Source organism: Denticeps clupeoides, chromosome 1 (assembly GCF_900700375.1).
Source record: "Denticeps clupeoides chromosome 1, fDenClu1.1, whole genome shotgun sequence".
Classification (NCBI taxonomy): Eukaryota; Metazoa; Chordata; class Actinopteri; order Clupeiformes; family Denticipitidae; genus Denticeps; species Denticeps clupeoides.
Window position 1 is genome coordinate 2,656,063 of NC_041707.1, and position 23,796 is coordinate 2,679,858.

A 23,796-nucleotide genomic window follows, 5' to 3' on the forward strand; every position below is an offset into this window, starting at 1 on the left:
CGGGTCAACAAAGCCGCGTCCCGTCTCCACGTCGGACGCGCCGCCGCGCGTCGCGATGCTCGCCGCGTCTCGCCGTCCTCAGGGCGCCGCGCCGTCGAGGTGGCAGAAGCTCCCGCCGCTGAGAAGAAGCGAGGACCAGCCGAAGGAACCCGGATTTCCACTGAAGCCGGCCTGCTACAGGAGAGCAGCGAGCCACCAGCCCGGGCTCGACGCGCCCGGACCCCCACATCACGTCCTGGAGGAAGGGAAGCTCGGGCTGAGGAGCCTGAGGGACAGGGAGGCCAGGATGGCGCAGGAAATCCGACGCAGGGAGATGGTCCTGCAGGAGAAGCTCCGCAGGGTCGTGGAAGAGCTGAGGACGGAGAGTTACGCGGGGTGGGGAGAAGGTAGGATCTACTCATCTGATCAGGGAGGACGTGTAAGGGCGGAGTGGGACTGGGAGAGGCGGAAAGGAGAGACAGAACAGAGGAGAGAAGCCAGGCGAGACAGACGGGACAACAGACCGAGGCAGGCAGATGTAGGAAGGGACTGGAAGCAGAATGAGAGGGACACCAAACGGCATCCAGAGAGGACGGAGTTGAGATGGAAGGATGGAGGTGGGAACCCCGAGAAGAGACGGGACCCGGACCTCGATCGCGGGGCGTCCCAGGTGACCGAGCTCATGCAGAGGTCAGGTCTGGGCGTGAAGACGGAACCCAGAGACCCCCCCAGGCTGGCGCCCGCGTCCCGAGGCCTCAGCAGGCTGGGACGGGTGGAGTTCCACTCCGAGGAAAGCTTGTGTGCCCGACGGGAGCCCTGCGCGATCTGCAAGCGGCGCTTCGCCTCGGACAGACTGGAGAGCCACCTTCAGATCTGCGAGAAGGTCCAGCGCTCCAACCGCAAGACGTTCGACTCGTCCAAGCAGAGGGCGAGAGGGACCGAGCTCGAGAAATTCATGAAGGCAGGAGGCGGGAGTTCCACCGCCGAGGTAAGACCACGCCCGCCCACCCGCAGCCGAGCCCCGTCCGTGCGTCACGTTCATTCCGTATCCGTGTCCCCCCCAGGAGAAGACGCCGAGGCAGAAGAACGACGCCCTCGTCCGTAAGGCGCACCGCGACGCGGTCCCCGCGGACGGCCACTACGTGGCCTGTCCCCACTGCAGCCGCCGCTTCGCGCCGGGCGTGGCCGAGAGGCACGTTCCCAAGTGTCAGAACATCCGGAGCAGGCCGCCGCCCCCTCCCAGACACCGGCGCTGACCAGCACGACTCGGACACGGCCTGGACGGAGACGCCTTTATTTACACCCACATCACACCTCGGCTTCGTGGAACATTCTTTGGCAAAATAAAAGAAAGTGAAAAGTGACGGTCATCGTGAAACACTGCAGCACCGCACACGGTGACATGAGAATATAGAGAGAATATAAATTCTGATTATATAAAACTCGTATTTAAAAAACAAAATTAAAGGCACAAGCAGAGAAACGGGGGAAAAACAGACATTTCTTTGGTATAATTATGCATACATTTTATAAAAACACTTTCGAGTACGGTTCATGGTTTAACTGGATTAATCATTTCCAAGCTCTGGGTAAGTTCAAAGGTCAAGTGTGCAAACGTTCTGGGTCCAAGCCCACCGCGTACCACACACTGATGAATATGCATGGAAATATTTATGCACCGTAATGCATTATGAAGGTTTAATCAAGGCTTCTGTCCACATATATGATGCATGCATGGGTGGTAGTAGCCTAGTGTGTAACACACTCGCCTATGAACCAGAAGACCCAGGTTCAAATCCCGCTTACTACCATCGTGTCCCTGAGCAGGACACTTAACCCCCCGGGGGGGGGACTGTCCCTGTAACTACTGATTGTAAGTCGCTCTGGATAAGGGTGTCTGGTAAACGCCGTAAATGTAAATGTAATCCATACGAGCCCCTGCAGGACCCAGAATCTTTGGATATAATATCAGTAAAGCGTTTTTTCTTTTTCCATGAGTAGTGTCCATCAATACAAAACCATTTGATGTTTAGCCATAAAATTATATTCCGTTTGCATATGTATGCAGCATAAATTAATTTAAAAAAAAGCTGCCCCTCCACCTGAAATCTTTTACATTTGATGAGATCGGAAATCATTTTCAACAGACTTTTCATCGTGGAGGCATGTAAGCTGCAATAATAATAATAATAATAATAGTAATAATAATAAGGCACAGATAACTGTTTGCGTGTGATGAATACTGAATACGTTTTACGCTGGCAGGAATACGAATCGCCACCCCTGAAACAATTCCAGACGTGATGCTGAATGGCCAATAAAGACGTAATTTACACAAATATAAAAATATATAACTCATACCTCACTTCTGCACGCAGGCAACACGTACGCTATTAAACATTCCCGCTAAAGCGACGTGCAAAACGTTGAATCCGGTGGCGTGAACACACTTTGGCTTGAAAGACAGAGACACGCATTCATATACATATCATGCAATAATAATATGTTAATACAGTAAACTGGAATGAAAAGGCCTCGTTGCTGAATATCCGGTCATGGTTTCGATCATCGGTTATCGATACTAAATCCCAAAAAAAACGGCAGGCCTGTCAAACCCCAGGACCTTAGAAGCGGTGCGGCCTGTCGGGACGAGGGCGGAGTCTCACTCCCTGAACTCCTCCCCGTCCTCCCGGTCATCGCGGCGCGGAGCCGAGGGCTGGTTCGCTCCGCCGCCACTCAGATTCCGGATGGCGTTCCACAGTCTCTCGTTCTCCTCCAGCTGATCGTCACGCTGTGAAACAAAGCAAAGCTGACATTTGGCAAAAATAAATAATTTAAAGAATTGATTATTATAGCGATTACTTTCACAATGCATTGATTAATTAACATTCAGTTTGATCAGATTCTTGATTAATCAACTATAGCAATTTATACGTGGTAATGTACATATCTGCATTAATTTCTTAACAAGTCAAGTAGGCTTACGGGTCATTTCAGTTACAGTACAGGCCAAAAGTTTGGACACCTTCTCCTTCAACGTGTTTTCTTTATTTTCATGACCATTTACGTTGGTAGATTCTCACTGAAGGCATCAAAACTATGAATGAACACATGTGGAGTTCTGTACTTAACAAAAAAAGGTAAAATAAGTGAAAACATGTTTTATATTCTAGTTTCTTTGCTCTGATTACTGCTTAAGTTAAAGTGAAGTGATTGTCACATGTGATACACAGCAGCACAGCACACAGTGAAATTTGTCCTCTGCATTTAACCCATCACCCTGAGTGAGCAGTGGGCAGCCATGACAGGCGTCCGGGGAGCAGTGTGTGGGGACGGTGCTTTGCTCAGTTGCACCTCGGCAGATCGGGATTCGAACCGGCAACCTTCTGATTACGGGGCTGCTTCCTTAACTGCTAGACCACCACTGCCTCACCTTTGCACACTCTTGGCATTCTCTCGATGAGCTTCAAGAGGTCGTCACCTGAAATGCTTCTCCAACAGTCTTGAAGGAGTTCCCAGAGGTGTTTAGCACTTGTTGGTCCAGCTCACCCCAAACCATCTGGATTGGGTTCAGGTCCGGTGACTGTGGAGGCCAGGTCTCCACTTTTTGTTAAGTACAGAACTCCACATGTGTTCATTCATAGTTTTGATGCCTTCAGTGAGAATCTACCAACGTAAATGGTCATGAAAATAAAGAAAACACGTTGAATGAGAAGGTGTCCAGACTTTTTGCCTGTGTTGTATTTACAGGTGTGAATACTACTGTAACAGAAACGAGGTCTCTTATTTACATTTAAGTACTCCCACATTTCTGACGAAACCACGAGTCTCTCACATTGAAAGTAAGAGTGACCTGAATGTCATTGTGAAACACTGCAGCACAGCACACGGTGACACAGTGAAATTTGTCCTCTGTATTTAACCATCATTTACATTTATATTTACAGCATTTATCAGACGCCCTTATCCAGAGCGACTTACAATCAGTAGTTACATGGACAGTCTCCCTGGAGCAATTTAGGGTTAAGTGTCTTGCTCAGGGACACAGTGGTGGTTAGTGGGATTCGAACCTGGGTCTTCTGGTTCATAGGCGAGTGTGTTACCCACTAGGCTACTATCACCCTTGGTGAGCAGTGGGCACCATGACAGGCGCCCGGGGAGCAGTGTGTGGGGACGGTGCTTTGCTCAGTGGCACCTTGGCGGATCGGGGGCCGCTTCCTTAACCACTAGGCCACCACGGCCCCCATGCTTTAGTTCCACGCGTATTTTACATTGACTACGTCGGAGCGTCGCTCCAGCCCTACTCTTCATTTAGCGCCTTGGGGTCGGATTTCCGTTTAAATTGAAAGAAACGTGGAAAGACATTTTACCTGCTTTTGTAACAACTGAATCGCAGCTTCCTGTCTGTTCACCGTCTCTCGGAGCTGCACGCACAAAAAACCAGAAGGAAATGATAAGGCTTCGCCTTCACAGTAACCCTGCTGAGGGGTGTGGCAGGGGCGGAGCTTCACCTGGGCCAACTCGACACTCGCATGGCAGCAGCTCTGCCCCATCCCGCTCTTCTTCCAGGCCCCGCCCTCCTGCACGCCGTTGACCTTCTCGCAGGCCGGTGGCCGCGCCTGCTGAGGACCGACACGCGAGAAATGAAAACGTGCGCGGTGGCGCGCGGCCGCGCGTTAAACCGCGTTGCGCCTTACCGAGAGCCCCTTCCCAGGAGCTGCGGCGTGGGCAGCCGCCTTCAGGCCCTGCAGCTCGTCGTAAGGCAGCGTGGCGCTTTCCGACACGGAGGAGGCCAGGGGGCCGCACAGGGAGTTACCGGAGCTGGCCGGCATGGGGATGAACTCGGCGTCCTGCAGCTCCTGTGGGTTAAATATCGCCATTTTGAGCAATTTCATTCGGATGCCCTCTGTCTGACATGTAACATCTACACGCCTTGTAGCCTGACGCGGAATCCTGATCATCCATAACCGAAGCATGAACAAAAGCACAGATTCTGAGCCCGCTGAACAGGACAAATGTGTCCTCTGCATTTAACCCATCACCCTGAGTGAGCAGTGGGCAGCCATGACAGGCGCCCGGGGAGCAGTGTGTGGGGACGGTCACATCACAGCAGCAGATTTTACCAGACATTCTGGCATTTACCAGACGCCCTTATCCAGAGCGACTTACAGTCAGTAGTTACAGGGACAGTCCCCCCCTGGAGACACTCAGGGTTAAGTGTCTTGCTCAGGGACATGATGGTAGTAAGTGGGGTTTGAACCTGGGTCTTCTGGTTCATAGGCGAGTGTGTTACCCACTAGGCTACTGCTCCCACCCGGCATGTGGTTCATGACAATGACGAAAAGACTCTAGTTCTATCCCCAAAGGCCATTCTGAGCTGTTACAGGCGCTGACCACGTGGAAAAAAAAAAAAATTGCGTCTCAAAGAGTGGGGCGATGCCAGAGGGACGCGTGTGACTCGGTGGAACATGAGCCAAAAAAGATGCAGCGAATGAACCAGCGCAGAGAGACGGAGACAAACGTAAATTTCCTGAAAGCTAGGATTCGAACCGGCAACCTTCTTAAAACTAGCGTAACACTGACAGACTAGCCCCTCGACCCCCAGAATACCTTGTATTAATAAATTGTGTAACATTTAACAGCAAAAGCTAATAAAAATAATATTATTATTCTCAATATCGACTATTCGCTGCAATAACGTGTTTTTAATATTATTTATTTACTTCCTGCACTGTTCACTTTATCTTGTCCTGCACCAGAGCAGCTGCTTTTTAATCTCATTTCGTACCCGTTTTCTTTATTTCAAAGTAAGAAATTAAAATGCGTGAACGGAGTAGATTATGAAACATTCTGGTACAGTGTGGCGATCACCTTTCGCAGCCAGAAAGGACAGGAACTGTCCCCCGTCTGGCTCGCCATGTTCATCGCTGAGAACTCGAGCCCTCGGTCCTCCATGTCCGCCTCCACCGTGCCGCCCATGGTGCCCTCGCGCAGCTCGGTGTCCGCCGAGCCGTGCTCGGTGTCCAGGTCCATGGAGGACGTGGAGACGTGGCCCACGCCTACAACACCGACTGCATTACAACCAACCCCAATAAGAACCCGACTCAACCCCCCCCCCCCCAGAAAGCTGCTCACCGCTGCCTACTGAAACGCCGCTGCTGTTCGAACGGATGGTTTTTGAGTTCAGGACCTTTTCTGGAAATTTACAACAAGAAAAAAAAAAACATGAATGGAGAGCAGGACTTTTTTTTTTTTTTTGTCTTCTGATCAATTTAAAAGGATAAAGAAAAGGCACGGACCCATGATGAGGATGGTGTGCCACCCACGGCAGGACAGGTCCGGCACGTGATGCAGGGAGCCAAAAATTGGGCGCGGCAGAGCGGGGCACACCTCAGACCCAAAGCCTTTATCATGAGGCATCCCCAGCCGCCCGTTCCCAGCGTTCCCCCACGCAAAGATCTGATTGTCTGGTGGAGGCCGGAAAGAACGTGTTACTGCTTTCTCGGATTTTTAAACCTAATATTACGTGAAGCGAAAGGGGAAAAACACCACAAAAAAAAAAAAAACACCACACGGTGGGTTATGGACAACTGGCCTTGAACCGGCAGTGCTCAACTGTTCAGCTGAGATCTTACAGTGCTACACACACTCAAGGTTCAGCATGAACATGAAGCACTAATACGGTAAAATCAATACAGACGCAGTGACAAAATAAAGGTAGAAATGAACGGGCGGGACAGTACGGTAAAAACAGCCCACACAATATTAACACAATAATAGACATTGTGGTTCATTGTATACTTGCAATATTTGAAATACTGAGGTCTGTAGCAGTCGCTAAAGCATTTCGCTGCATATCATATCACAGTTTGACTGTGTACGTGACAAATAAAATTTTAATTTTGAATTTGACATAAAAAGTGAAAAAAGAACAAACAGGCACAGATAAGATCCTAAAACTAATTCCAGATATTAATCTGACGTTGTGACCGGGAGAGATGAGACGCTGAGGTCCCCTCACCTTCGGTGGCAGCGATAGAAAATCCGTCCCCACAGGACACCTTGGTGATGGCCTTCCCCCCGAACTGACCCAGAAGCAGCTGCACGCCCTGGTGCTTCTTGAAGTCCTTGACCCCGAGCTGGCCATACTTATTGCAGCCAAACGTCATCAGGCGTCCTCGCTCTGCACAAAAACGCGGAGACAGGGGACGCGGGGAAATGCAGACAACGGATTCCCTACCAGACCAAACGAAAGGCAAATTCTGTACCATCAATTGCCGCCGTGTGGGTCTTTCCTGGTGCGATGACCTGGATCTTGAAGCGAGCCAGAGTCTTCACCAGGGTGGGGGTGGGGGTGTATGGAATGCCTTGATTATCCTAGTTTAATAAACAGGATTTATTTAGGAGAAATAAGAAAAATGATCGGATGAACTGTTTTTTTTTTTTTTTTTTTGTCGGTACCTGACTGATATCTGCAGGTTTAAGGAAGCCAAATTTAAGGCTTTTTAAGAGCTTTTTTAAGGCCACTTACATCAAATTAAAAGCCCTGAATCAGGGTCGTGAACCACATTTATCCAAGGGCCAGAGTTATCCTTGACCAGATACTCTTCTAAAATAATAGATTATTTGTATTTGATTTGGTAAGTGTCACTAGGGGGCGACAGCAACATTCTCAGTTTCTTATGTGTGAGGCATTTCCACTGCTGCACTTCGTGAACCCAGAAGTGACGAAATTCACCAAATTATTTAGAGGTTACCAGTACAAAATTATATTGGGTCTGCAGTATTTTTAAGACCTTTAACCGTGGATTTAGGGATTACTAGACATTTTTTTATTATATTTAAGGCCTTAATTTTTTGGCCGAACATCCAATTAAAGGCTTTTTAAGGATCTGTGGATACGATGCATTTGATTGTAAGATTCAAACCATGAATATTTAACATTAATACGAGTCCCCAAGCCTGTATATGGTCCCGCAGTGGCTAGAAATGGCGATAGAAATGCCTCACCGTTCAGAGAGTGGCAGCTCAGACGGTCGGTATGAGAACATTTAGGGACTTATTTTGCACGCACGCACCTCTCCAGGGTGGTTCTTCAGGCCCGTGATGCCCTGGTTCAGGCCGAGCTTGTTGAACTCATTGTTCCCACAGGCGAGCACCTTCCCAGATTCGGTCAGGAAGAAGGTGCCGTCGCTGCCACAGTAGACAGAGTCAAATCTGGCACCTTTGGGCACGTCCACCTACATCGGTACAAAACAGACGAAAGGCAGAAGATTTAGAAGCTTTAGGTGATTTTAGATTGTTATAATGTACTGTCTGAATTACAAACCTGACCTGGCCCAAGCCCAACAAGTTCTGCTTCTAAAAAGTCTGACTTTCTTTGATGTAGTTAAAATGAATTGCCTGGCGATGGTGGCCGAGAAACGCAAATCGAATGTCATTGAAATTTAAAAAAAATAAACATCACGCAACACACTTTTACCAACCACCGAAACAAATATACAAGCAGCGGATCACGCGCAACGGATAAGTACTAAAGACCGGAAGTTCATTTACAGCACGAGCGCGACCTCGACCCAACTTGGGCCCGGTCTGAATTGCCAGAAATAACGTATTAATGTAGAAAGGGAAATTATGACTTTAGCATCATGCCCAGTTAGGGTGGTAGTAGCCTAATTTGTAACACACTCGCCTATGAACCAGAAGACCCAGGTTCAAATCCCATTTACTTCCATTGTGTCCCTGAGCAAGACACTTAACCCTGAGTGTCTGCAGGGGGGGACTGTCCCTTTAACTACTGATTGTAAGTCGCTCTGGATAAAAAAAGTGAAGTGATTGTCACATGTGATACACAGCAGCACAGCACACGGTGCACACAGTGAAATTTGTCCTCTGCATTTAACCCATCACCCTGAGTGAGCAGTGGGCAGCCATGACAGGCGCCCGGGGAGCAGTGTGTGGGGACGGTGCTTTGCTCAGTGGCACCTCGGCAGATCGGGATTCGAACCTGATTACAGGGCCACTTCCTTAACCGCTAGGCCACCACTGCCCCAGGGCGTCTGGTAAATGCCGAATATTTAAATGCAAATGTAGTTAACTGGTCGGTCACCTGCATTGGAGAAGCAAAATCGTCCTCACAGCCCAGACCAAGGCGACCTGCGGGCAGAACGAACAGAAAGTTCTCAACACTCGCCACAGCGTACGTCAATTCGAGCGAAACGAACGAGCCGCTCACCATGTTCACCACAGCCCCAGGAATACAGGTCCCCGCTGTGCGCCAGCAGGGCCACCACGTGGTTGTCGCCGCAGGACACCTGCTGCACCCGCCGCTCCTGGAAGAACTCGGGAAGAACCGGCTCCAGGACCTCCATCCCCAGCTCGTTCTCCACGCCGACGCAGCCGTAGTAATCCGACCCGAACAGGTACAGCTGGTCTTCGTCTAAAGAAAGAAAAAACGCACGCGGCGACGATGCGGCGCAGGCCCGGGGCGACGGAGAGGAGTCCGGACGTCCCGTCCCCGCACTCACCGGTAACGCAGGCGGTGAAGTCCGTCCCGCACGACACCTGCCGGATGGCCTTGCCCTGCAGGCGTTCCACGCGGCGGGGCTGGCGGTACGAGGCCTGGTCCCCGTGACCCAGCTGGCCCACCATCTTGGCACCGCCCTGCACGCTCTAGACAAAAACAAGCAAAGTTCTGCAGAAAAGGCAAAAAAAACAAACAAACAAACAAACAAAAAAAACGTAAAAACAATCATTTTATTGGATGCGGGGACGTTTTTTTCCGCCTGCTTAGCGAGGTCACTACTCACTGCCCAGGTGTAGAGCTCCTTCTCCACCGTCACCACCGCGAAGTGGGTCTCCCCGGCGCACACGTGCTGGGCGCTGCTGCCCCCCTTGAACGTGTCCAGCTTCTGAGGGGTCAGCTTGCCGCCGCCCCAGAAGTACGCCTCCCTGGAGCGAGTGGTCACCACCGCCACGGGACTCTCCGTCACCGAACTCAGCCTGCGGACAGAAGCAGCGTGACGTTGGCGAGCCCGAGCGGCGCCGGCGGCGGCGGGAGAAAGTGTCCCTGCGTCCCACCCACTTGGGCTTCTTGATGGCCGAGTTGAGCGCCGCCACTCGCTCCTCCAGCTCCCTGCGGAACACAGAACAAGCGCTGACATCCTCCCTCGTCCGGCAACACCGCCGGAGCCGCGTTCTAGCGCCTCTATTTCTAACACCCACTGCTTGACACCGGCGATGAGCGGCTGGTTGAGGATCTGGTCGGCCGCGGGTCTTCTCTCCGGGTCCTGTCCAAAAGGAAAATGGAACGGCCGTCACTCGTGCGCTAGTATTCCGGTTGGTTGGGCGGGAATTTTTTTTTTTTTTTTTTTTTTTACAGCCATAAAATCAACATGACAACAACGAACATGAAAAGCCAAAAGCTCCTGACCTGCTCGAGGCAAGCGTAGACCAGCTTGATGAGGTCGGCGGAGTACACGTCCGACCGGACCTCCATGGTCCAGTTGCCCTGGACGATCTTCACACACAGGTTGAGTGGGTTCTGCGGGGAGATCGGGAGTCGCCTGATGTAGAACGTGGACGTAGAACGGCGGCAAGGACAAAAGAGAAGGGGGGGGGGGGGGGGGGGGGGTTACCGTAGCATCGAACGTCCTGGTGAGGGTCAAAAGCTCGTAGAGGACACAGCCCGTGGCCCAGATGTCGGACTTGAAGTTGTACTTCACTCCCTGGCAAAGCTCCGGAGACATGTAGTACGGAGTTCCTACACACTGCCAGGGGCCACCATCAAGCAAAGGAGTTACGTCCAGCGTGACAATTTGACAACTCTTACTAAAACCCTGGTCGTAATCGTTCTGAAAAAATGTCACGGCTGCCGCGGGTACCAGGCACCTCGCCCAACCGGAAGGACTAGATGCCCAGGACCGCGGACAGTGTAAAAAAAAAGCACCAACGAGCAAGCACAACCGCAAACTCATTCGGCGAATTTATTCTCGTTTCACGTAAGCCGTTTTATGGATTGACGTGACTTTGACCCGACCACGCGTTTGTTAAAACACTGCAGCACAGCACACGGTGACACGGTGAAACGTGTCCTCAGTGTTTAACCGTCACCCTTGGTGAGCAGTGGGCGGCCATGACAGGCGCCCGGGGAGCAGCGTGTGGGGACGGTGCCTTCGTCAAGGGGAACTCAGTGGTTCGAACCGGCAACCCTCTGACGTTGGTTCCCCTTCAACTCTGCACGAGGCCATTACGAAAGCTAATACATTATAAATAAAGTGATTTATTCACAGCAGTACCTTCTATAATTTGATATTCATTTGAAACTTGATAGAAATACGCGGCAAACTTTAAAAAACAAGAATCACCACACAAATCACAACGTGTGATTTAGAGACTTTGATCAGACGAGACTAATTTTGACATTTTGGCAGATTTTGTCCAAACGCACTTTTGACTATTAGAAACTGGGCGCCTGTTTCATCCGAGTCTGCACTGCGGTCAAGCTGCTTAACTAAAACCTTACTGGACGTCTATCAGATTTGGAACGATTACTTCTTTATTACACGTTTTTCTGATGTTATAAGACTATAATGAGTTTTTTTATTTATTTCTTTACTGGCTTTAACCCCAGTGCAGGGCTGCCCTTTTCTAGATCCCCCAGCGCCCTGTTTCCATCAGATTTAGAAATTTGATCAGCCCCCGAAAGGAAAACCAAAGTATCTGAATATCTTGCCTCTACAATTTTTGCAACCCGATGGCAATAAATTCACAGTAAAAAAATGGAAGCGGCAAAATTTTGAATAATGACATTCAACTTCAGGCTCAGGATGCTCCACTGTAGCGATAAAGAGTTTTCAAACTTCACCACACTGCAATATGTGGAGTTATGTACTTAACAAAAAAAGGTGAAATAAGTGAAAACATGTTTTATGTTCTAGTTTCTTTGCTCTGGTTATTGCTTTACACACTCTTGGCATTCTCTCGATGAGCTTCAAGAGGTCGTCACCTGAAATGCTTCTCCAACAGTCTTGAAGGAGTTCCCAGAGGTGTTTAGCACTTGTTGGTCCAGCTCACCCCAAACCATCTGGATTGGGTTCAGGTCCGGTGACTGTGGAGGTCAGGTCTCCACTTTTTGTTAAGTACAGAACTCCACATGTGTTCATTCATAGTTTTGCTGCCTTCAGTCTACCAACGTAAATGGTCATGAAAATAAAGAAAACAGAAAATGAGATGTGTCCAGACTTTTGACCTGTACTGTAAGCCGACCAGGATGCTGTTCGTCTCCGGAATACGGAAACACAGAATCTCTCTCGCTTCCTCACTCATATTTCGTTGTGTGATGAGAATGTCATCGTCTCGCATGATGGTATAATCATCTTCTCCACCGCCTCTTCACCTCAGTCCACATGGGCCTTTAACGAGTTAAAAACGGCAGCTTCGCCGCATCCATCCCGCCCGAGTTTTACACGGCGGCCGCTCACCGTCTCTGCCATGGAGAACTCCGAGCCCAGCTTTTTGGCCAGTCCGTAATCGCCCAGCTTGATCAGGTTGGTCTTAGTGAGGAAGATGTTCAACGTCTTGATGTCTCTACGGGGGGAAAAGCATCGATACCGATCCGTTAAAATGCAGATCTGACGCCGCTGCTCCACGCCGGGGACACGAAACCCGTTTACCTGTGCAGGACGCCCGCCTTGTGTATGTGGGCCACGGCGGACACAATCTGGTACAGATACCATATCACCACCTGAGGACAACGGAGGGAAAAATTAAAATGTGCAGCGACACACCACACGTCCCCCTCCAGTCCCCCAAATATTACCTCCTCGGAGAAGAGCTTCCCCTTCTGCTGGTTGATTTTGTCGTACAGATTTCCACCTGGAACAACACAGCCAGTTCGTCAGCGGCACGCTGCTAATTATCTGAGACACGTGTCCTCTGTATTTATGGGGCAGTGGTGGCCCAGAGAGTAAGGAAGCGGCCCCGTAATCGCCAAGGTGCCACTGAGGTCCCCTTGATGAAGGTGACTATCACTTCACTTTCACTATTTAACCATCACCCTTGGTGAGCAGTGGGCAGCCATGACAGGCGCCCGGGGAGCAGCGTGTGGGGACGGTACCTTCATCAAGAGGACCTCAGTGGCACCTTGGCGGGTCGGGATTCGAACCGGCAACCTTTCGGTTTCGGGGCCGCTTCCTTAACCGCTAGGCCACCACTGCTTACATTGTAACGTTCTGACGTAGATCGTCAGCTCTAATTTACTGAGACATGCGGCTGAGAAAGTTCTGGAAGAGTGACGTGGTTCACTACGTAAAGCCAGCAGAGATACTACAGACCTGCGCTGGCTTTAAACGTAGAGGAAGTGTCTTGGTAATACATTCACGTGTCAGTTTTCCAGAACTTTCTATGTTAAGAAGGTTGTGAGATGTTCTGCGGCCACCGTTGCAGTACTCCAGCTCGATCAGCAGGCTGCTCTTGTCCATGAAGTGGTTGAAGTAGGCGATGATGTTGTGGTGCTGCAGGATGGAGAGGATGCTGATCTCGTTCATCACGTCCCGCCGCTTCTTGTCCGACAGGCAGCTGAGCTCCACCTCCTTCCACACCACCAGCGAGTTGTCCTGCGTGGAGACAGACATGCAGGCATGGTGAGGGCCGGGCGGGGCCTGGCAGTAGCCTGGTGGGTAACACACTCGCCTATGAACCAGAAGACCCGGGTTCAAACCCCACTTACTACCATCGTGTCCCTGAGCAAGACACTTAACCCTGGGTGTCTCCAGGGGAGGACTGTCCCTGTGACTCTGGATAAGGGCATCTGGTAAATGCTCTTGAGGCATCTTAGCTGATGTTGTCCCTGGTTTAATGATTTCTAAATTCATAATAGTGTTTAATATTTTTATAAAAGCACTGTGTGAAACAGTTTTCAAAACACTGTGTATATTGTTGAATTAATAATTTTTCCATTTATCATAATAAAATGCTGTATATTGTTGTATTGATAATGTTGGGTGGTGGTGGCCTAGTGGGTAACACACTCGACTATGAACCAGAAGACCCAGGTTCAAACCCCACTTACTACCATCGTGTCAACCCTGAGTGTCTCCAGGGGGGGACTGTCCCTGTCACTACTGACTGTTAGTAAATGTAAACGTTTAAAACGCGCCGCACCTCCGAGCGCCGGTACAAGGTCGCCTCGCCGAACGCCCCCTTGCCCAGCGTGCGGATGGGGATGTAGTGCAGCTTCTCCTCCTCCCCGCCGGGCGCCGACCTGCCGCCGCCGCCGCCACCGGCCGCCGCGTCGCTGCCCGTCTCCGAGCTGAGGGACGCGAGGTGTCGCTCGTACTCCTCCAGGGACATGTTGGCCCCTGCGAGGCTGACAAAACTCGAACCGAGAACCGAACCGGACCGCTACGGCCTTCAGCCCGACACGGCGGCGGACGCCATGTTGGCTCTCAAGGACCCGGAAGAGGTGTGAAAAGGGGCGGGGCAACGAGAATACTTCTTAAATTTACATTTACAGCATTTATCAGATAAACGCTGTAAATGTAGATACTTCTTAAATGTTTCACAACTTTAGTTTAAATGTTTATTTGTTATATTTACTTTAATCATTCTGTACATTTATGTAATGACAGTTTGACGGTGGATTTTATGGTGGATTGGCGGAGAAGTGAACCTCGGTGTCGTGTATTACCTGGAGGGAGTGATAGGGTGAGCTGGACCCCAACAAGTGCTAAACACCTCTGGGAACTCCTTCAAGACTGTTGGAGAAGCATTTCAGGTGACAACCTCTGGCTCATCGAGAGAATGCCAAGAGGGTGCAAAGCAGTAATCAGAGCAAAGAAACTAGAATATAAAACATGTTTTCACTTATTTCACCTTTTTTTGTTAAGAAAATAACTCCACGTGTTCATTCATAGTTTTCATGCCTTCAGTGAGAATCTACCAACGTAAATGGTCATGAAAATAAAGAAAACACATTGAATGAGAAGGTGTGTCCAAACTTTTGGCCTCTACTGTACGTACGTGCATTTCGACCATCTTTCTGAAGCCAAGTAGACCACATCTGTGAGAACATGGAGCAACGTTCACGTCAAAGGCTCTAAAAAAGCCCTAAAAAACTAGCTAAATCTTTCATTGTTTGCTCCTGTTATCTCTCACAGGCAGAGTCCCTCCCCTCCCCAAAAGTCACGTAAAAGTAAAGGCTGCCAGAGTCCAGTCCCTGGCGGGACACCAGCCAGAAAATGGCCAGTTCGAGCGCGGAGACGTACAGGCGAGACGACTTCGGCACGGACGACATGCCGTTCTGCAATAACTCTGAAGACTTACAGGAAGGTACGGGGAACACGATCCACGCACAGCATGTATCTGCATTCACACACTGCGAGCCACACATGTAGTCCAGCAGACCAGTGTGTCCCTGTCCAGGACTCTCGCCGTCACACATGTGGCCTTGTGTCCCCATGCAGTGTCCATATTAACGGTGCGAGGTGAGACTGGCTCCGGGTTCTACCGACTGGCCTCCACCATTCTCGGGCTGCTCTCTGTCCTTTTCCTCGTTGTCATCATTGGCATGTCGGTGCTCTGTGAGTGACATTTGCCTGTTTTATGGGCACGTTCAGCATGCTTTGACTGTGTAATACTGCCAACTTACATATTGAGACACACTGAGACGCACGTATGTATGCATGTGTACTACTGTTCAAAACTTCAGGGTCTTTCAGAAATGTCCTCGTCTTCCATGAAATTATTATCTCATTAAATATAAAGTCATATACAAAGAAATAAAGACTGGATCCACATTTGCTGATGCGCCAGATACTCAACTAGTGTGAATTTGTCCAGTTTTATTTGCTTGTCTAACCAGTGAAACTGTACTCAGCCCTTCTCATTGCAAGAGGACACCTTCTGGACAGGATTTTTCATCAATTCGGTGTTGTTTTCATTTGACGTTGGACAAAACAATCGTTTTCATAAAAATATTTCATATTTCAAACTGACCCTAAACCTTTGAATGGTAGTATTGAATGTAAGTGTTTCATGATATGCATCTTATTAATATTCCGAAGGACCATGCACTGATCGCCCTGATACGTTCCAGTCTGTGCGTATAATGATATGCGTTGTATTGAGACACGCGTTGAACCCAGGGCGGCCAGGGCTTCAATTCGCCTTCTGTCCTCCTCTCGGACAGACAGCGAAGTGAGCGGGAGGCACGACCGCCTGGCGCTCAACTCCAGCCAAGCGAACGGCGAGCTGGAGAGCTTGAAGGCCGACTACAAGCGCCTGGCTGCCACAAAGTCCAACGCGCACGAGGAGTTCGGCAAGGTGCTGAGCGAGAAGAAGGCCCTGCAGGTGCGGTTGGAGAGGGCGATGTCACAGATCGTCACCCTTCGGCAGGAGAAGGAAAGAAGCGAGAATCAGTTGAAGATATCCAGTGAGATCTTGAATGGTTTTAAGTGCGCAACTAAAATGACTTCATGTCGTAAATGTGATCAAATCGTCCATGTTGCACGACAGGGGACAGTTGTGGACGTTGCCCGCAGGGATGGAGACTGCTGAACGCCACCTGCTACTACTTCTCCGATGAAGGTCTTCACAAAAGAGGCTGGGAACAGAGCAGGCAGGACTGTGTTAACAAGGGGGGCGACCTGGCGGTTGTAGATACCCAGGAGAAGCAGGTAAAAAAATTATAAAAAATAACTTTCTTCGAATGAAGAAATTTCTTCGAAATGACGCCGCCACTCTGTTTCACGCAGGAGTTCGTTTCGGAAGTCCTGCAGGCATCCCGCCTCGGCTACTGGGATGGCTTCTGGATTGGACTGAAAGATGACCACACTGAGGGCGTCTGGAAGTGGAGAGACGGGGCTGCGCTGGAGCGAGGGTGCATATAAAACCACGGCACAATGCAGTTTTCGTGCAAGGGTTCCCGCAGATCTTTTTTTGTGCATCTTGTGTATTCCCAGGTACTGGAGGGAGGGTGAACCCAACGACTTCTACTCTGCTGAGGACTGTGCTGCAACATATCCCACCAGCAAACCGCTGGAGGCCTGGAACGATGCCCCATGCAACACCACCATCAAATGGATTTGTGAAATGTCGCCCTAGAAATCTATGCACGCATTATCTCCTTTTAATTTTGAATAATTCATGGATGACCAGCCATTAATGTTCTACACCCACCTTTCACACATGTTGCAGGCAGACCTGCAAGAAGCCGATTTGTAAGTGCCTGTCATGGCTGCCCACTGCTCACCAAGGGTGATGGGTTAAATGCAGAAGACAAATATCAACGTGTCACCGTGTGCTGTGCTGCTGTGTCTCAAATGGCAATCACTTCACTTTCAAATCGTCATTTTTGGTGTGCGTCCAACACAACACAACACAGTTCTTACACACATCCGCATTCGTTAACAAGCATTGTTAGTTAAGGCTTAATGATCTGTGCCCACATCTCACAGCCTGAGAATAAAAAATGGCTGCTATTAGTACAAAATATCGGTGTCCGTTCTGGTTATTTTCCCGGGGTTGCTCCACAAGAGCCGCCTTTAAAAACTTCTCTTAAACAGAAGATGTTTTCTGAAAAAAATCCAAATCCGTTCATGGTTTCTTTACCAGAAAAAGAAAGCTTTCATCAGAACGCTGCTATGCGACCATGTAAATACAGAATAAACCGAGGAAGAAAGACATTGAAACCAGTTCCTGTGATTTCAAACTCCTTTATTTTCACCAGAACGCCACTCCAAACAACACCACAACGTACATGGAAGGTTCTCACGGAGAGTAAACGGAGCGTCCTGTAGTGTCTCCGTCGTGGCGGTAAAAAGAAGACCGGGGAAAGCCGGTGAACGTCACCAGGCCTTCACGGTTGCGTCCGCGGACGTGACGGCGGAGTTTAGCTCAAGTTCAGGTGCTTCTGCGAGTTCGGTGTTGCGGGTGAACATATTTTACAGTACGGTGTCGAGGTGATGCGAGGTAAACGAGGGGTTCGAAATGTAACGACACCACCGGATTCAAACTACATTTACATTTACAGCATTTACCATACGGCCTTATCCAGAGCGACTTACAATCAGTAGTTACAGGGACAGTCCCCCCCTGGAGACACTCAGGGTTAAGTGTCTTGCTCAGGGACACGATGGTAGTAAGTGGGTCTTCTGGTTCATAGGTGAGTGGGTAGCGGCCTGCGGGATGACGCAAAGGTTGGAAATTTTAATGCGGCCTGCATTAACATATCATCAGTCCATGCTGATGATATGTTATCATGATGAAGTAATGACCATAGCCACTCAGCTACAGCTCGGAGTCAGGCTCCAACCTGGTTATGAACCTGGTTTTGAATCCATTCAAAAAAAAATAAAGGCCACTAAGTAACACCTATATGACCGTATGCCATTTTAAATACGTAATGGCGTCTCGCTGTCCTGGCACTTTCTACCGTAAGTAAATGTCATGAAATTCATGCAATAATGAAAAAGAGACACGAACATCAAGCATAAAAACTGACGCCAGGAAGCAAGAAGTAGGCCAGAGAAGCCATGTTCGCGTCCTTCTATATTTCATTCATATTCATGTTCAGAAGAACCCGGTGAAGTTAAGTAATGACGGTTGGTAATGATGTCTGAGAAGATTTGAAATAAGCAGTTATTTGTGGAATACCTGATGCGGGTAAAACACTCGCCTATGAAAACCCGGGTTCAATAGCCTGAGTGTCTCCAGGGGGACTGTCCCGGTCACTACTCTGGATAAGGGTGTCTGGTAAATGCCATAAATGTAGTTTGAGGTCGAGGATGTGCAGGTTTACAGGTGAGCTTCATGGCAAGCCTGGATGGAACCATCTCAGCATCTGGTCGCCTAATGGACTGGAGGCTTCTCTTGTCATGGGGTCTATGGAGCTCCAGTCACGTCCAAGTTGCGACCAGCGACCAATGGATGCTTGAATTTTGATTCCCGCACTTTCGCATTCTGGGAGCAGTGGTGGCCTAGCGGTTAAGGAAGCGGCCCTCTAATCAGAAGGTTGCCGGTTCGAGTCCCGATCCGCCGAGGTGCCACTGAGCAAAGTGCCTGTCATGCCTGCCACTGCTCACTCAGGGTGATGGTTAAATTCAGAGGAAGTATTTCACTGTGTGCACCGTGTGCTGTGCTGCTGTGTATCACAAGTGAATCACTTCACTTCTGTGGGGGAAAAGCCTGAAGAGACCATGAGGTGCATCATATTTTGGCAGATGAGTGGAAGAGGAACTTGTGGAACTTGCTGCGGCCTGCAGGGGGCGCCAGGGCGCAGACGAGCCTGTCCGAGTTCCACGAAGAAGGAACGAACCGACGCGATGGCCGCGTCTGGGCGACATTTAAAGATTGAAAGAACATTTAAAGAAACGAGATGACTGAGAGGAGCGCCTGGCTCCAGCGGACCACGCGGTTTCAGGTCATTCGCTGTTTATTTACCGGAGTTCTTTCACGGATCTTCTCTCACTCGTTAAACAAAAACCCAGAAGTCTCAACTTTCGCAAGGTCATGCATGTCCGTTTTTCAGTTGCTGCTACAGACAAATTGTAAGAAAAAAACGAGAAGTGATTCCGCCGCTCTTCCATCTTAAGGCGGTGTGCCACGTTTCAAAATAAAAGTTCCGAGTGGAAAGACGGGATAATACTTATAATAATGCGCTGAAAGAAAAAGTCACGGACACGGGGAATTTAAATAGAATGCCATTTATATACAGTATAAAACACGAATAAACCTGGAACGGTGACCCGGAACGGTGATTTAAAAAAAAAAAAAAAAACTGTTATCCCAGCCTCTAACCTGACCTATAACCCCAAATGCCTCCTACATATAACAATGGCGGACAGAGTTGCCAGATCCTAAATGTCGACGTATCGTACTAGCATCTTAAAGTTTATCGTATTTTGAGTTTTAAGTTATTGTAATCAGAAGGTTGCCGGTTCGAATCCCGATCTGGTTAGACATGCAGAGATTTTTGGAAGCAGCATGTAGATCTGAGGGAGGAAAGGAGAAGAGGAGTTGTGTGTCGTCGGCATAGCAGTGGTAGGATAATCCATGTGAGGAAATGACCTCACCAAGTGATCTCGTGTAGAGGGAGAAAAGGAGAGGACCTAGCACCGAGCCTTGAGGGACACCGGTGGAGAGTCTACGTGAGGTAGAGGTGGATCCTTTCCAAGTCACTTGGTAAGATCGCTCAAGGTAGGAAGCAAACCACTGCCATGCTGAGCCCCGAATTCCAAGCCTCTTCAGGATAGACAAGAGAGTCTTGTGTTTAACGGTGTCAAATGCTGAAGAGAGGTTGAGGAGAATAAGAACCGATGACAGTTTTGCCAATCTGGCTGCATGTAGCTGCTCGGTAACAGCCAGAAGGGCCGTCTCAGTGGAATGAGCTGTTCTTAAGCCAGACTGGTTAGGATCCAGTAGGTTGTTCTGTGACAGATGAACCGATAACTGATTGTAGACACACCGCTCAATGATTTTAGAAAGAAATGAGAGGTGGGAAAGTGGTCTGTAGTGGTTGATGTCTGTAGGATCGGCTGTGGGTTTCTTTAGGATTGGAAGAACCCTGGCTGTTTTAAAGGCAGATGGTACATGGCTGGATGACATTGAGCTGTTTATGATATAAGAAAAGAAAGGGATGAGGTCAGCTGAAGACGACTGAAGACCAGATCCAGGACATTCCCTCCTTTGTGTGTGGGAGAGATGTTGCTGTTGGTCAAGGAAAAAGAGTGGAGAAAAGGAAGAAGGCAAGGTGATTGGAGTTTGGCTGGTGGAAGGTTGAAGTCACCAAGGAGAATTAGGGGAGTGTCTAAGGAGAAAATGCTGAGCAGAGTGTCCAATTCATCAATAAAGGTACCGAGTGGCCCTGGAGGGCGATATAAGACGATGAGAAGGATGTTCACAGGAGAAGAAACTGAGACTGCAGAAAGAAGAAAGTAGTAGTAGCCTAGTGGGTAACACACTCACCTATGAACCAGAAGACCCGGGTTAAAATCCTGCTAACTACCATTATGTCCTTGAGCAAGAAACTTAATCCTAATTGTCTCCAGGGGGGACTGTTCTTGTAACTACTGACTGTAAGCCGCTCTGGATAAGAACGTTTGATAAATGCCGTAAATGTAACTAAAGCACTTTCACTTTCTGAGTACGAACAGCGCCCCCTACCTGTGTGGAGTCAGGATGAGTCCAGAAAATCACATTTTCTTCTGTAGCTGCAACTCCGCCATGTAAATCCGCATTTAAACCGCTCGTCATTGTTTACGACGTGCGACCCCACGATTGTCTGTAAAGCCACGTGACGCGACTGAGATCTGTAGCTGTCCTGCTGATGAAATAATCAAATTATTTTGAAGTGGCAAAATGATTGTACATTTTGGGGATTTGGGAATTATCGAATGTACAGAGAAGACAAATGTGATCATGATCGTACGTCTGGCGACACCGATGGTGGACAACACGTTCGTGGTCGTGCTGAAGCAACTACTAGAAATCGTCTCTACGCCCGCACAACGGCGCTCTCAACTCCCAGCGAAGGAGCGAGGCGAGTGGGGAGTTACAGCGCCACCTACGGGTGGAGGGGGTTAGAACGATGGATAAAACGGACGCAGATAAAACGGCTTTTCGGGAAAATTATTTTCTTGTGGTGACGTTTGTACAGTTCCGTATTTAAAGTAGAATGCGGAAAAGGGCATCACATAATGGAAAATGTCTCCAGCACCGTTGACGTTTCCTCCTCGTCCGTAAAGTGGAATTCTGCAATTCCCTCCGCAGGCGAGATCCCGGGGTTACCTGGTCCGGAGAACCTTGAAGGCTGCGCAGGCCGAGTTTGAGGATATTGTGAGTGAGGTTGACGGGGACCTTTGTGACCTCAGCTGGGAGGGGACACTCATCCCTCAACCTCGCTTTTCAGACCAGGTGGGTGTCGCCGCCGCGCCGTCTTACACCAGTGGTCTCGGGCCGATTGTCCGCGTGTGATTGTCATTTACGGCATTTACCAGACGCCCTTATCCAGAGAAACTTACAATCAGTAGTTAAAGGGACAACTCAGGGTTAAGTGTCTTGCTCAGGGACACAATGGTAGTAAGTGGGGTTTGAACCTGGGTCTTCTGGTTCACAGGTGAGTGTGTTACCCCACTAGGCTACAACCACCCCATGTGCCTCCTCCTGTCTTTAGGGAGTCGTGACGTTGGGACTCGGTCGCTGCGCGCCGCCTGAACGCGAAGCTCCCAGCACTCGGCCGCAGGATGCTGCTCCAGAGAGGGACCCTGCGTGCAGAAAGGTGGGAGATGGCGGGGAGCTGGAGATGGAGAACCACCCAGGAACCTCTGCTTGGTGCAGCTCACCTGTGGATGGTACCAGCAGTGAATTTAAGTTAAAAGGTGGGTCTGTGGGTGCAGGTGTTGTTCGGCTTTAGAAGCTGCTCTCCAGCAGCAGAATTACAGGGAATGTAGAGCAGAGCAGCTGGAAAGATGGTGTGGAGATCAGGTCTTTTCTGCTGTCTTGTGCACAGCTTTGCAGGCACGTCCGGCCGCTGAAGAAGTCCTCGCCTCTGCCGTTTCGCTGCAGGAGCGCAGGAGCATTCTCACCATGGAGCTGCTCTGGATCCAGCAGGCCATTGCCAGCAGGAAGAAGGTGCGAGACGCTTGTGGAACCGCCTTCCAGCTTCCTTCGGCGACTCAGCCATCTTCAAATGACCTCCTGCTCTTCACGCTTCTCTTTGCAGTACCTGATTATGAAGGAGGCGCTGGTTGCTGTGTAGAGCTGTGCTGAAGAGCTGCATCGTCCCCGCGTCCTTTTGTCCTTGATGCTGTAAGGGATGAGGTGAAAACGAGGGCCCTGCAATCATGACCGTGGATACCCGGGGCCAGATGTTCTCTTCTGGAAGGCTGCTATGATGGTTGCCATGCTGCACTGCAGACGTCTTCTCGATGACTGATGTTCATAAAACAGACTGGCATTTTATATTTAAAAAGTAATAAATCATTGTTGCACCATCAGCGAGTTTTAATTTCACTAATTAAAATTAGGATATAAACATAACTGTAACAGAGGACGGCAGAAATGCAACGGGATATTATCTTTATATATTGGTTTAAAAAAAAAAAAAAAAAAACAGTGAAATGCCCGTATCTATAAAAGCATCTCAGGCACAAAGCTGCGCGTTATTCTGTGACTACGTTGACGGTCTTTTTGTGTTCTAAATTCGGGTACGTTGATACCAGGGGCGGCAAAAGAACACGTGTTCCGAGAAAACCTACAAAGAGCTTTTTACCACATCATTGACCCGTCTTTTGTGCTAAACCCGTTCATAGTTTATGGCAAGTTTTTTTTGTTTTTTTAATCTATACATTTAAATATACTGGCAAAAAGACCCCCTTTAAACTTCTTTCTGGCAAATTTTAAATGCTACCTTGGTACCATTACTGGTTCTTCCAAAACCATACACATTTTTAATAAGTCTGGTCCTTCTGCTTAACTTCTCTTTTAGATCCTTTTGTCCAAATAACAGCGTAAAGTCTCAGTGTTTTTCTTCATTTATTTATATGCTGCCACTATGTGCACTATGTACATTGTATTTTGAAATGTTAATTAAAAAAAAACAGTTTTACCAGCAAGTAGTTGTGTGTGTATAAGAGAGATCTTTTAATGTTTAATGTTACCTCCACCATTGAGGTAAGATGATTTCTGGTGAATGACAGCGACCACGCCCACGAGAAATAGCCAGACTGGAAAATGCTGTGTTGAAAATACAGATACTGGAAAAGCAACCTGTTTGTACTTCGGTTCAATTTGAACCATTTTAAGCGTTTTTGTCAAGTC

General features: G+C 49.0%; 4 protein-coding genes across 5 annotated transcripts; 3 read left to right on the forward strand and 1 right to left on the reverse strand.

Moving 5' to 3' along the window:
* Positions 1 to 6: 6 nt before the first annotated feature.
* Positions 7 to 1,462, forward strand: LOC114801459 (zinc finger C2HC domain-containing protein 1C-like). The gene is made up of 2 exons (XM_028999607.1): positions 7 to 967; positions 1,044 to 1,462. The coding sequence occupies exons 1-2, from the start codon at positions 56 to 58 to the stop codon at positions 1,233 to 1,235; spliced, it is 1,104 nt and encodes a 367-aa protein (XP_028855440.1). The 5' UTR covers positions 7 to 55; the 3' UTR covers positions 1,236 to 1,462.
* Positions 1,258 to 14,437, reverse strand: LOC114801316 (serine/threonine-protein kinase Nek9-like). Of its 2 annotated transcripts, none has more exons than XM_028999566.1 (23): positions 14,143 to 14,437; positions 13,418 to 13,595; positions 12,800 to 12,855; positions 12,654 to 12,724; positions 12,462 to 12,567; positions 10,617 to 10,748; positions 10,412 to 10,522; positions 10,204 to 10,268; positions 10,064 to 10,114; positions 9,789 to 9,981; positions 9,507 to 9,651; positions 9,215 to 9,418; positions 9,089 to 9,135; positions 8,058 to 8,219; positions 7,248 to 7,356; positions 7,001 to 7,162; positions 6,279 to 6,446; positions 6,115 to 6,174; positions 5,851 to 6,038; positions 4,677 to 4,838; positions 4,491 to 4,598; positions 4,350 to 4,403; positions 1,258 to 2,770 (listed from the first exon to the last, which is right to left on the reverse strand). In XM_028999566.1, the coding sequence occupies exons 1-23, from the start codon at positions 14,329 to 14,331 to the stop codon at positions 2,642 to 2,644; spliced, it is 2,850 nt and encodes a 949-aa protein (XP_028855399.1). In that variant the 5' UTR covers positions 14,332 to 14,437; the 3' UTR covers positions 1,258 to 2,641. The 2 variants fall into 2 exon arrangements, with proteins under 2 accessions (XP_028855399.1, XP_028855319.1); XM_028999486.1 differs by having other exon boundaries at positions 4,491 to 4,601.
* A 79-nt stretch (positions 14,438 to 14,516) lies between these two features.
* On the forward strand, positions 14,517 to 17,082 carry LOC114792026 (C-type lectin domain family 4 member E-like). Its single transcript, XM_028982770.1, has 7 exons — positions 14,517 to 14,755; positions 15,138 to 15,309; positions 15,444 to 15,560; positions 16,169 to 16,411; positions 16,495 to 16,655; positions 16,734 to 16,858; positions 16,941 to 17,082. The coding sequence occupies exons 2-7, from the start codon at positions 15,219 to 15,221 to the stop codon at positions 17,080 to 17,082; spliced, it is 879 nt and encodes a 292-aa protein (XP_028838603.1). The 5' UTR covers positions 14,517 to 14,755; positions 15,138 to 15,218.
* A 2,181-nt stretch (positions 17,083 to 19,263) lies between these two features.
* On the forward strand, positions 19,264 to 23,584 carry LOC114796262 (IQ domain-containing protein C-like). The gene is made up of 5 exons (XM_028990231.1): positions 19,264 to 19,399; positions 21,748 to 21,891; positions 22,151 to 22,355; positions 22,487 to 22,608; positions 22,700 to 23,584. Exons 1-5 carry the CDS (start codon positions 19,355 to 19,357, stop codon positions 22,733 to 22,735), a joined length of 552 nt encoding a protein of 183 aa, XP_028846064.1. The 5' UTR covers positions 19,264 to 19,354; the 3' UTR covers positions 22,736 to 23,584.
* The last annotated feature ends 212 nt before the right edge of the window (positions 23,585 to 23,796 follow it).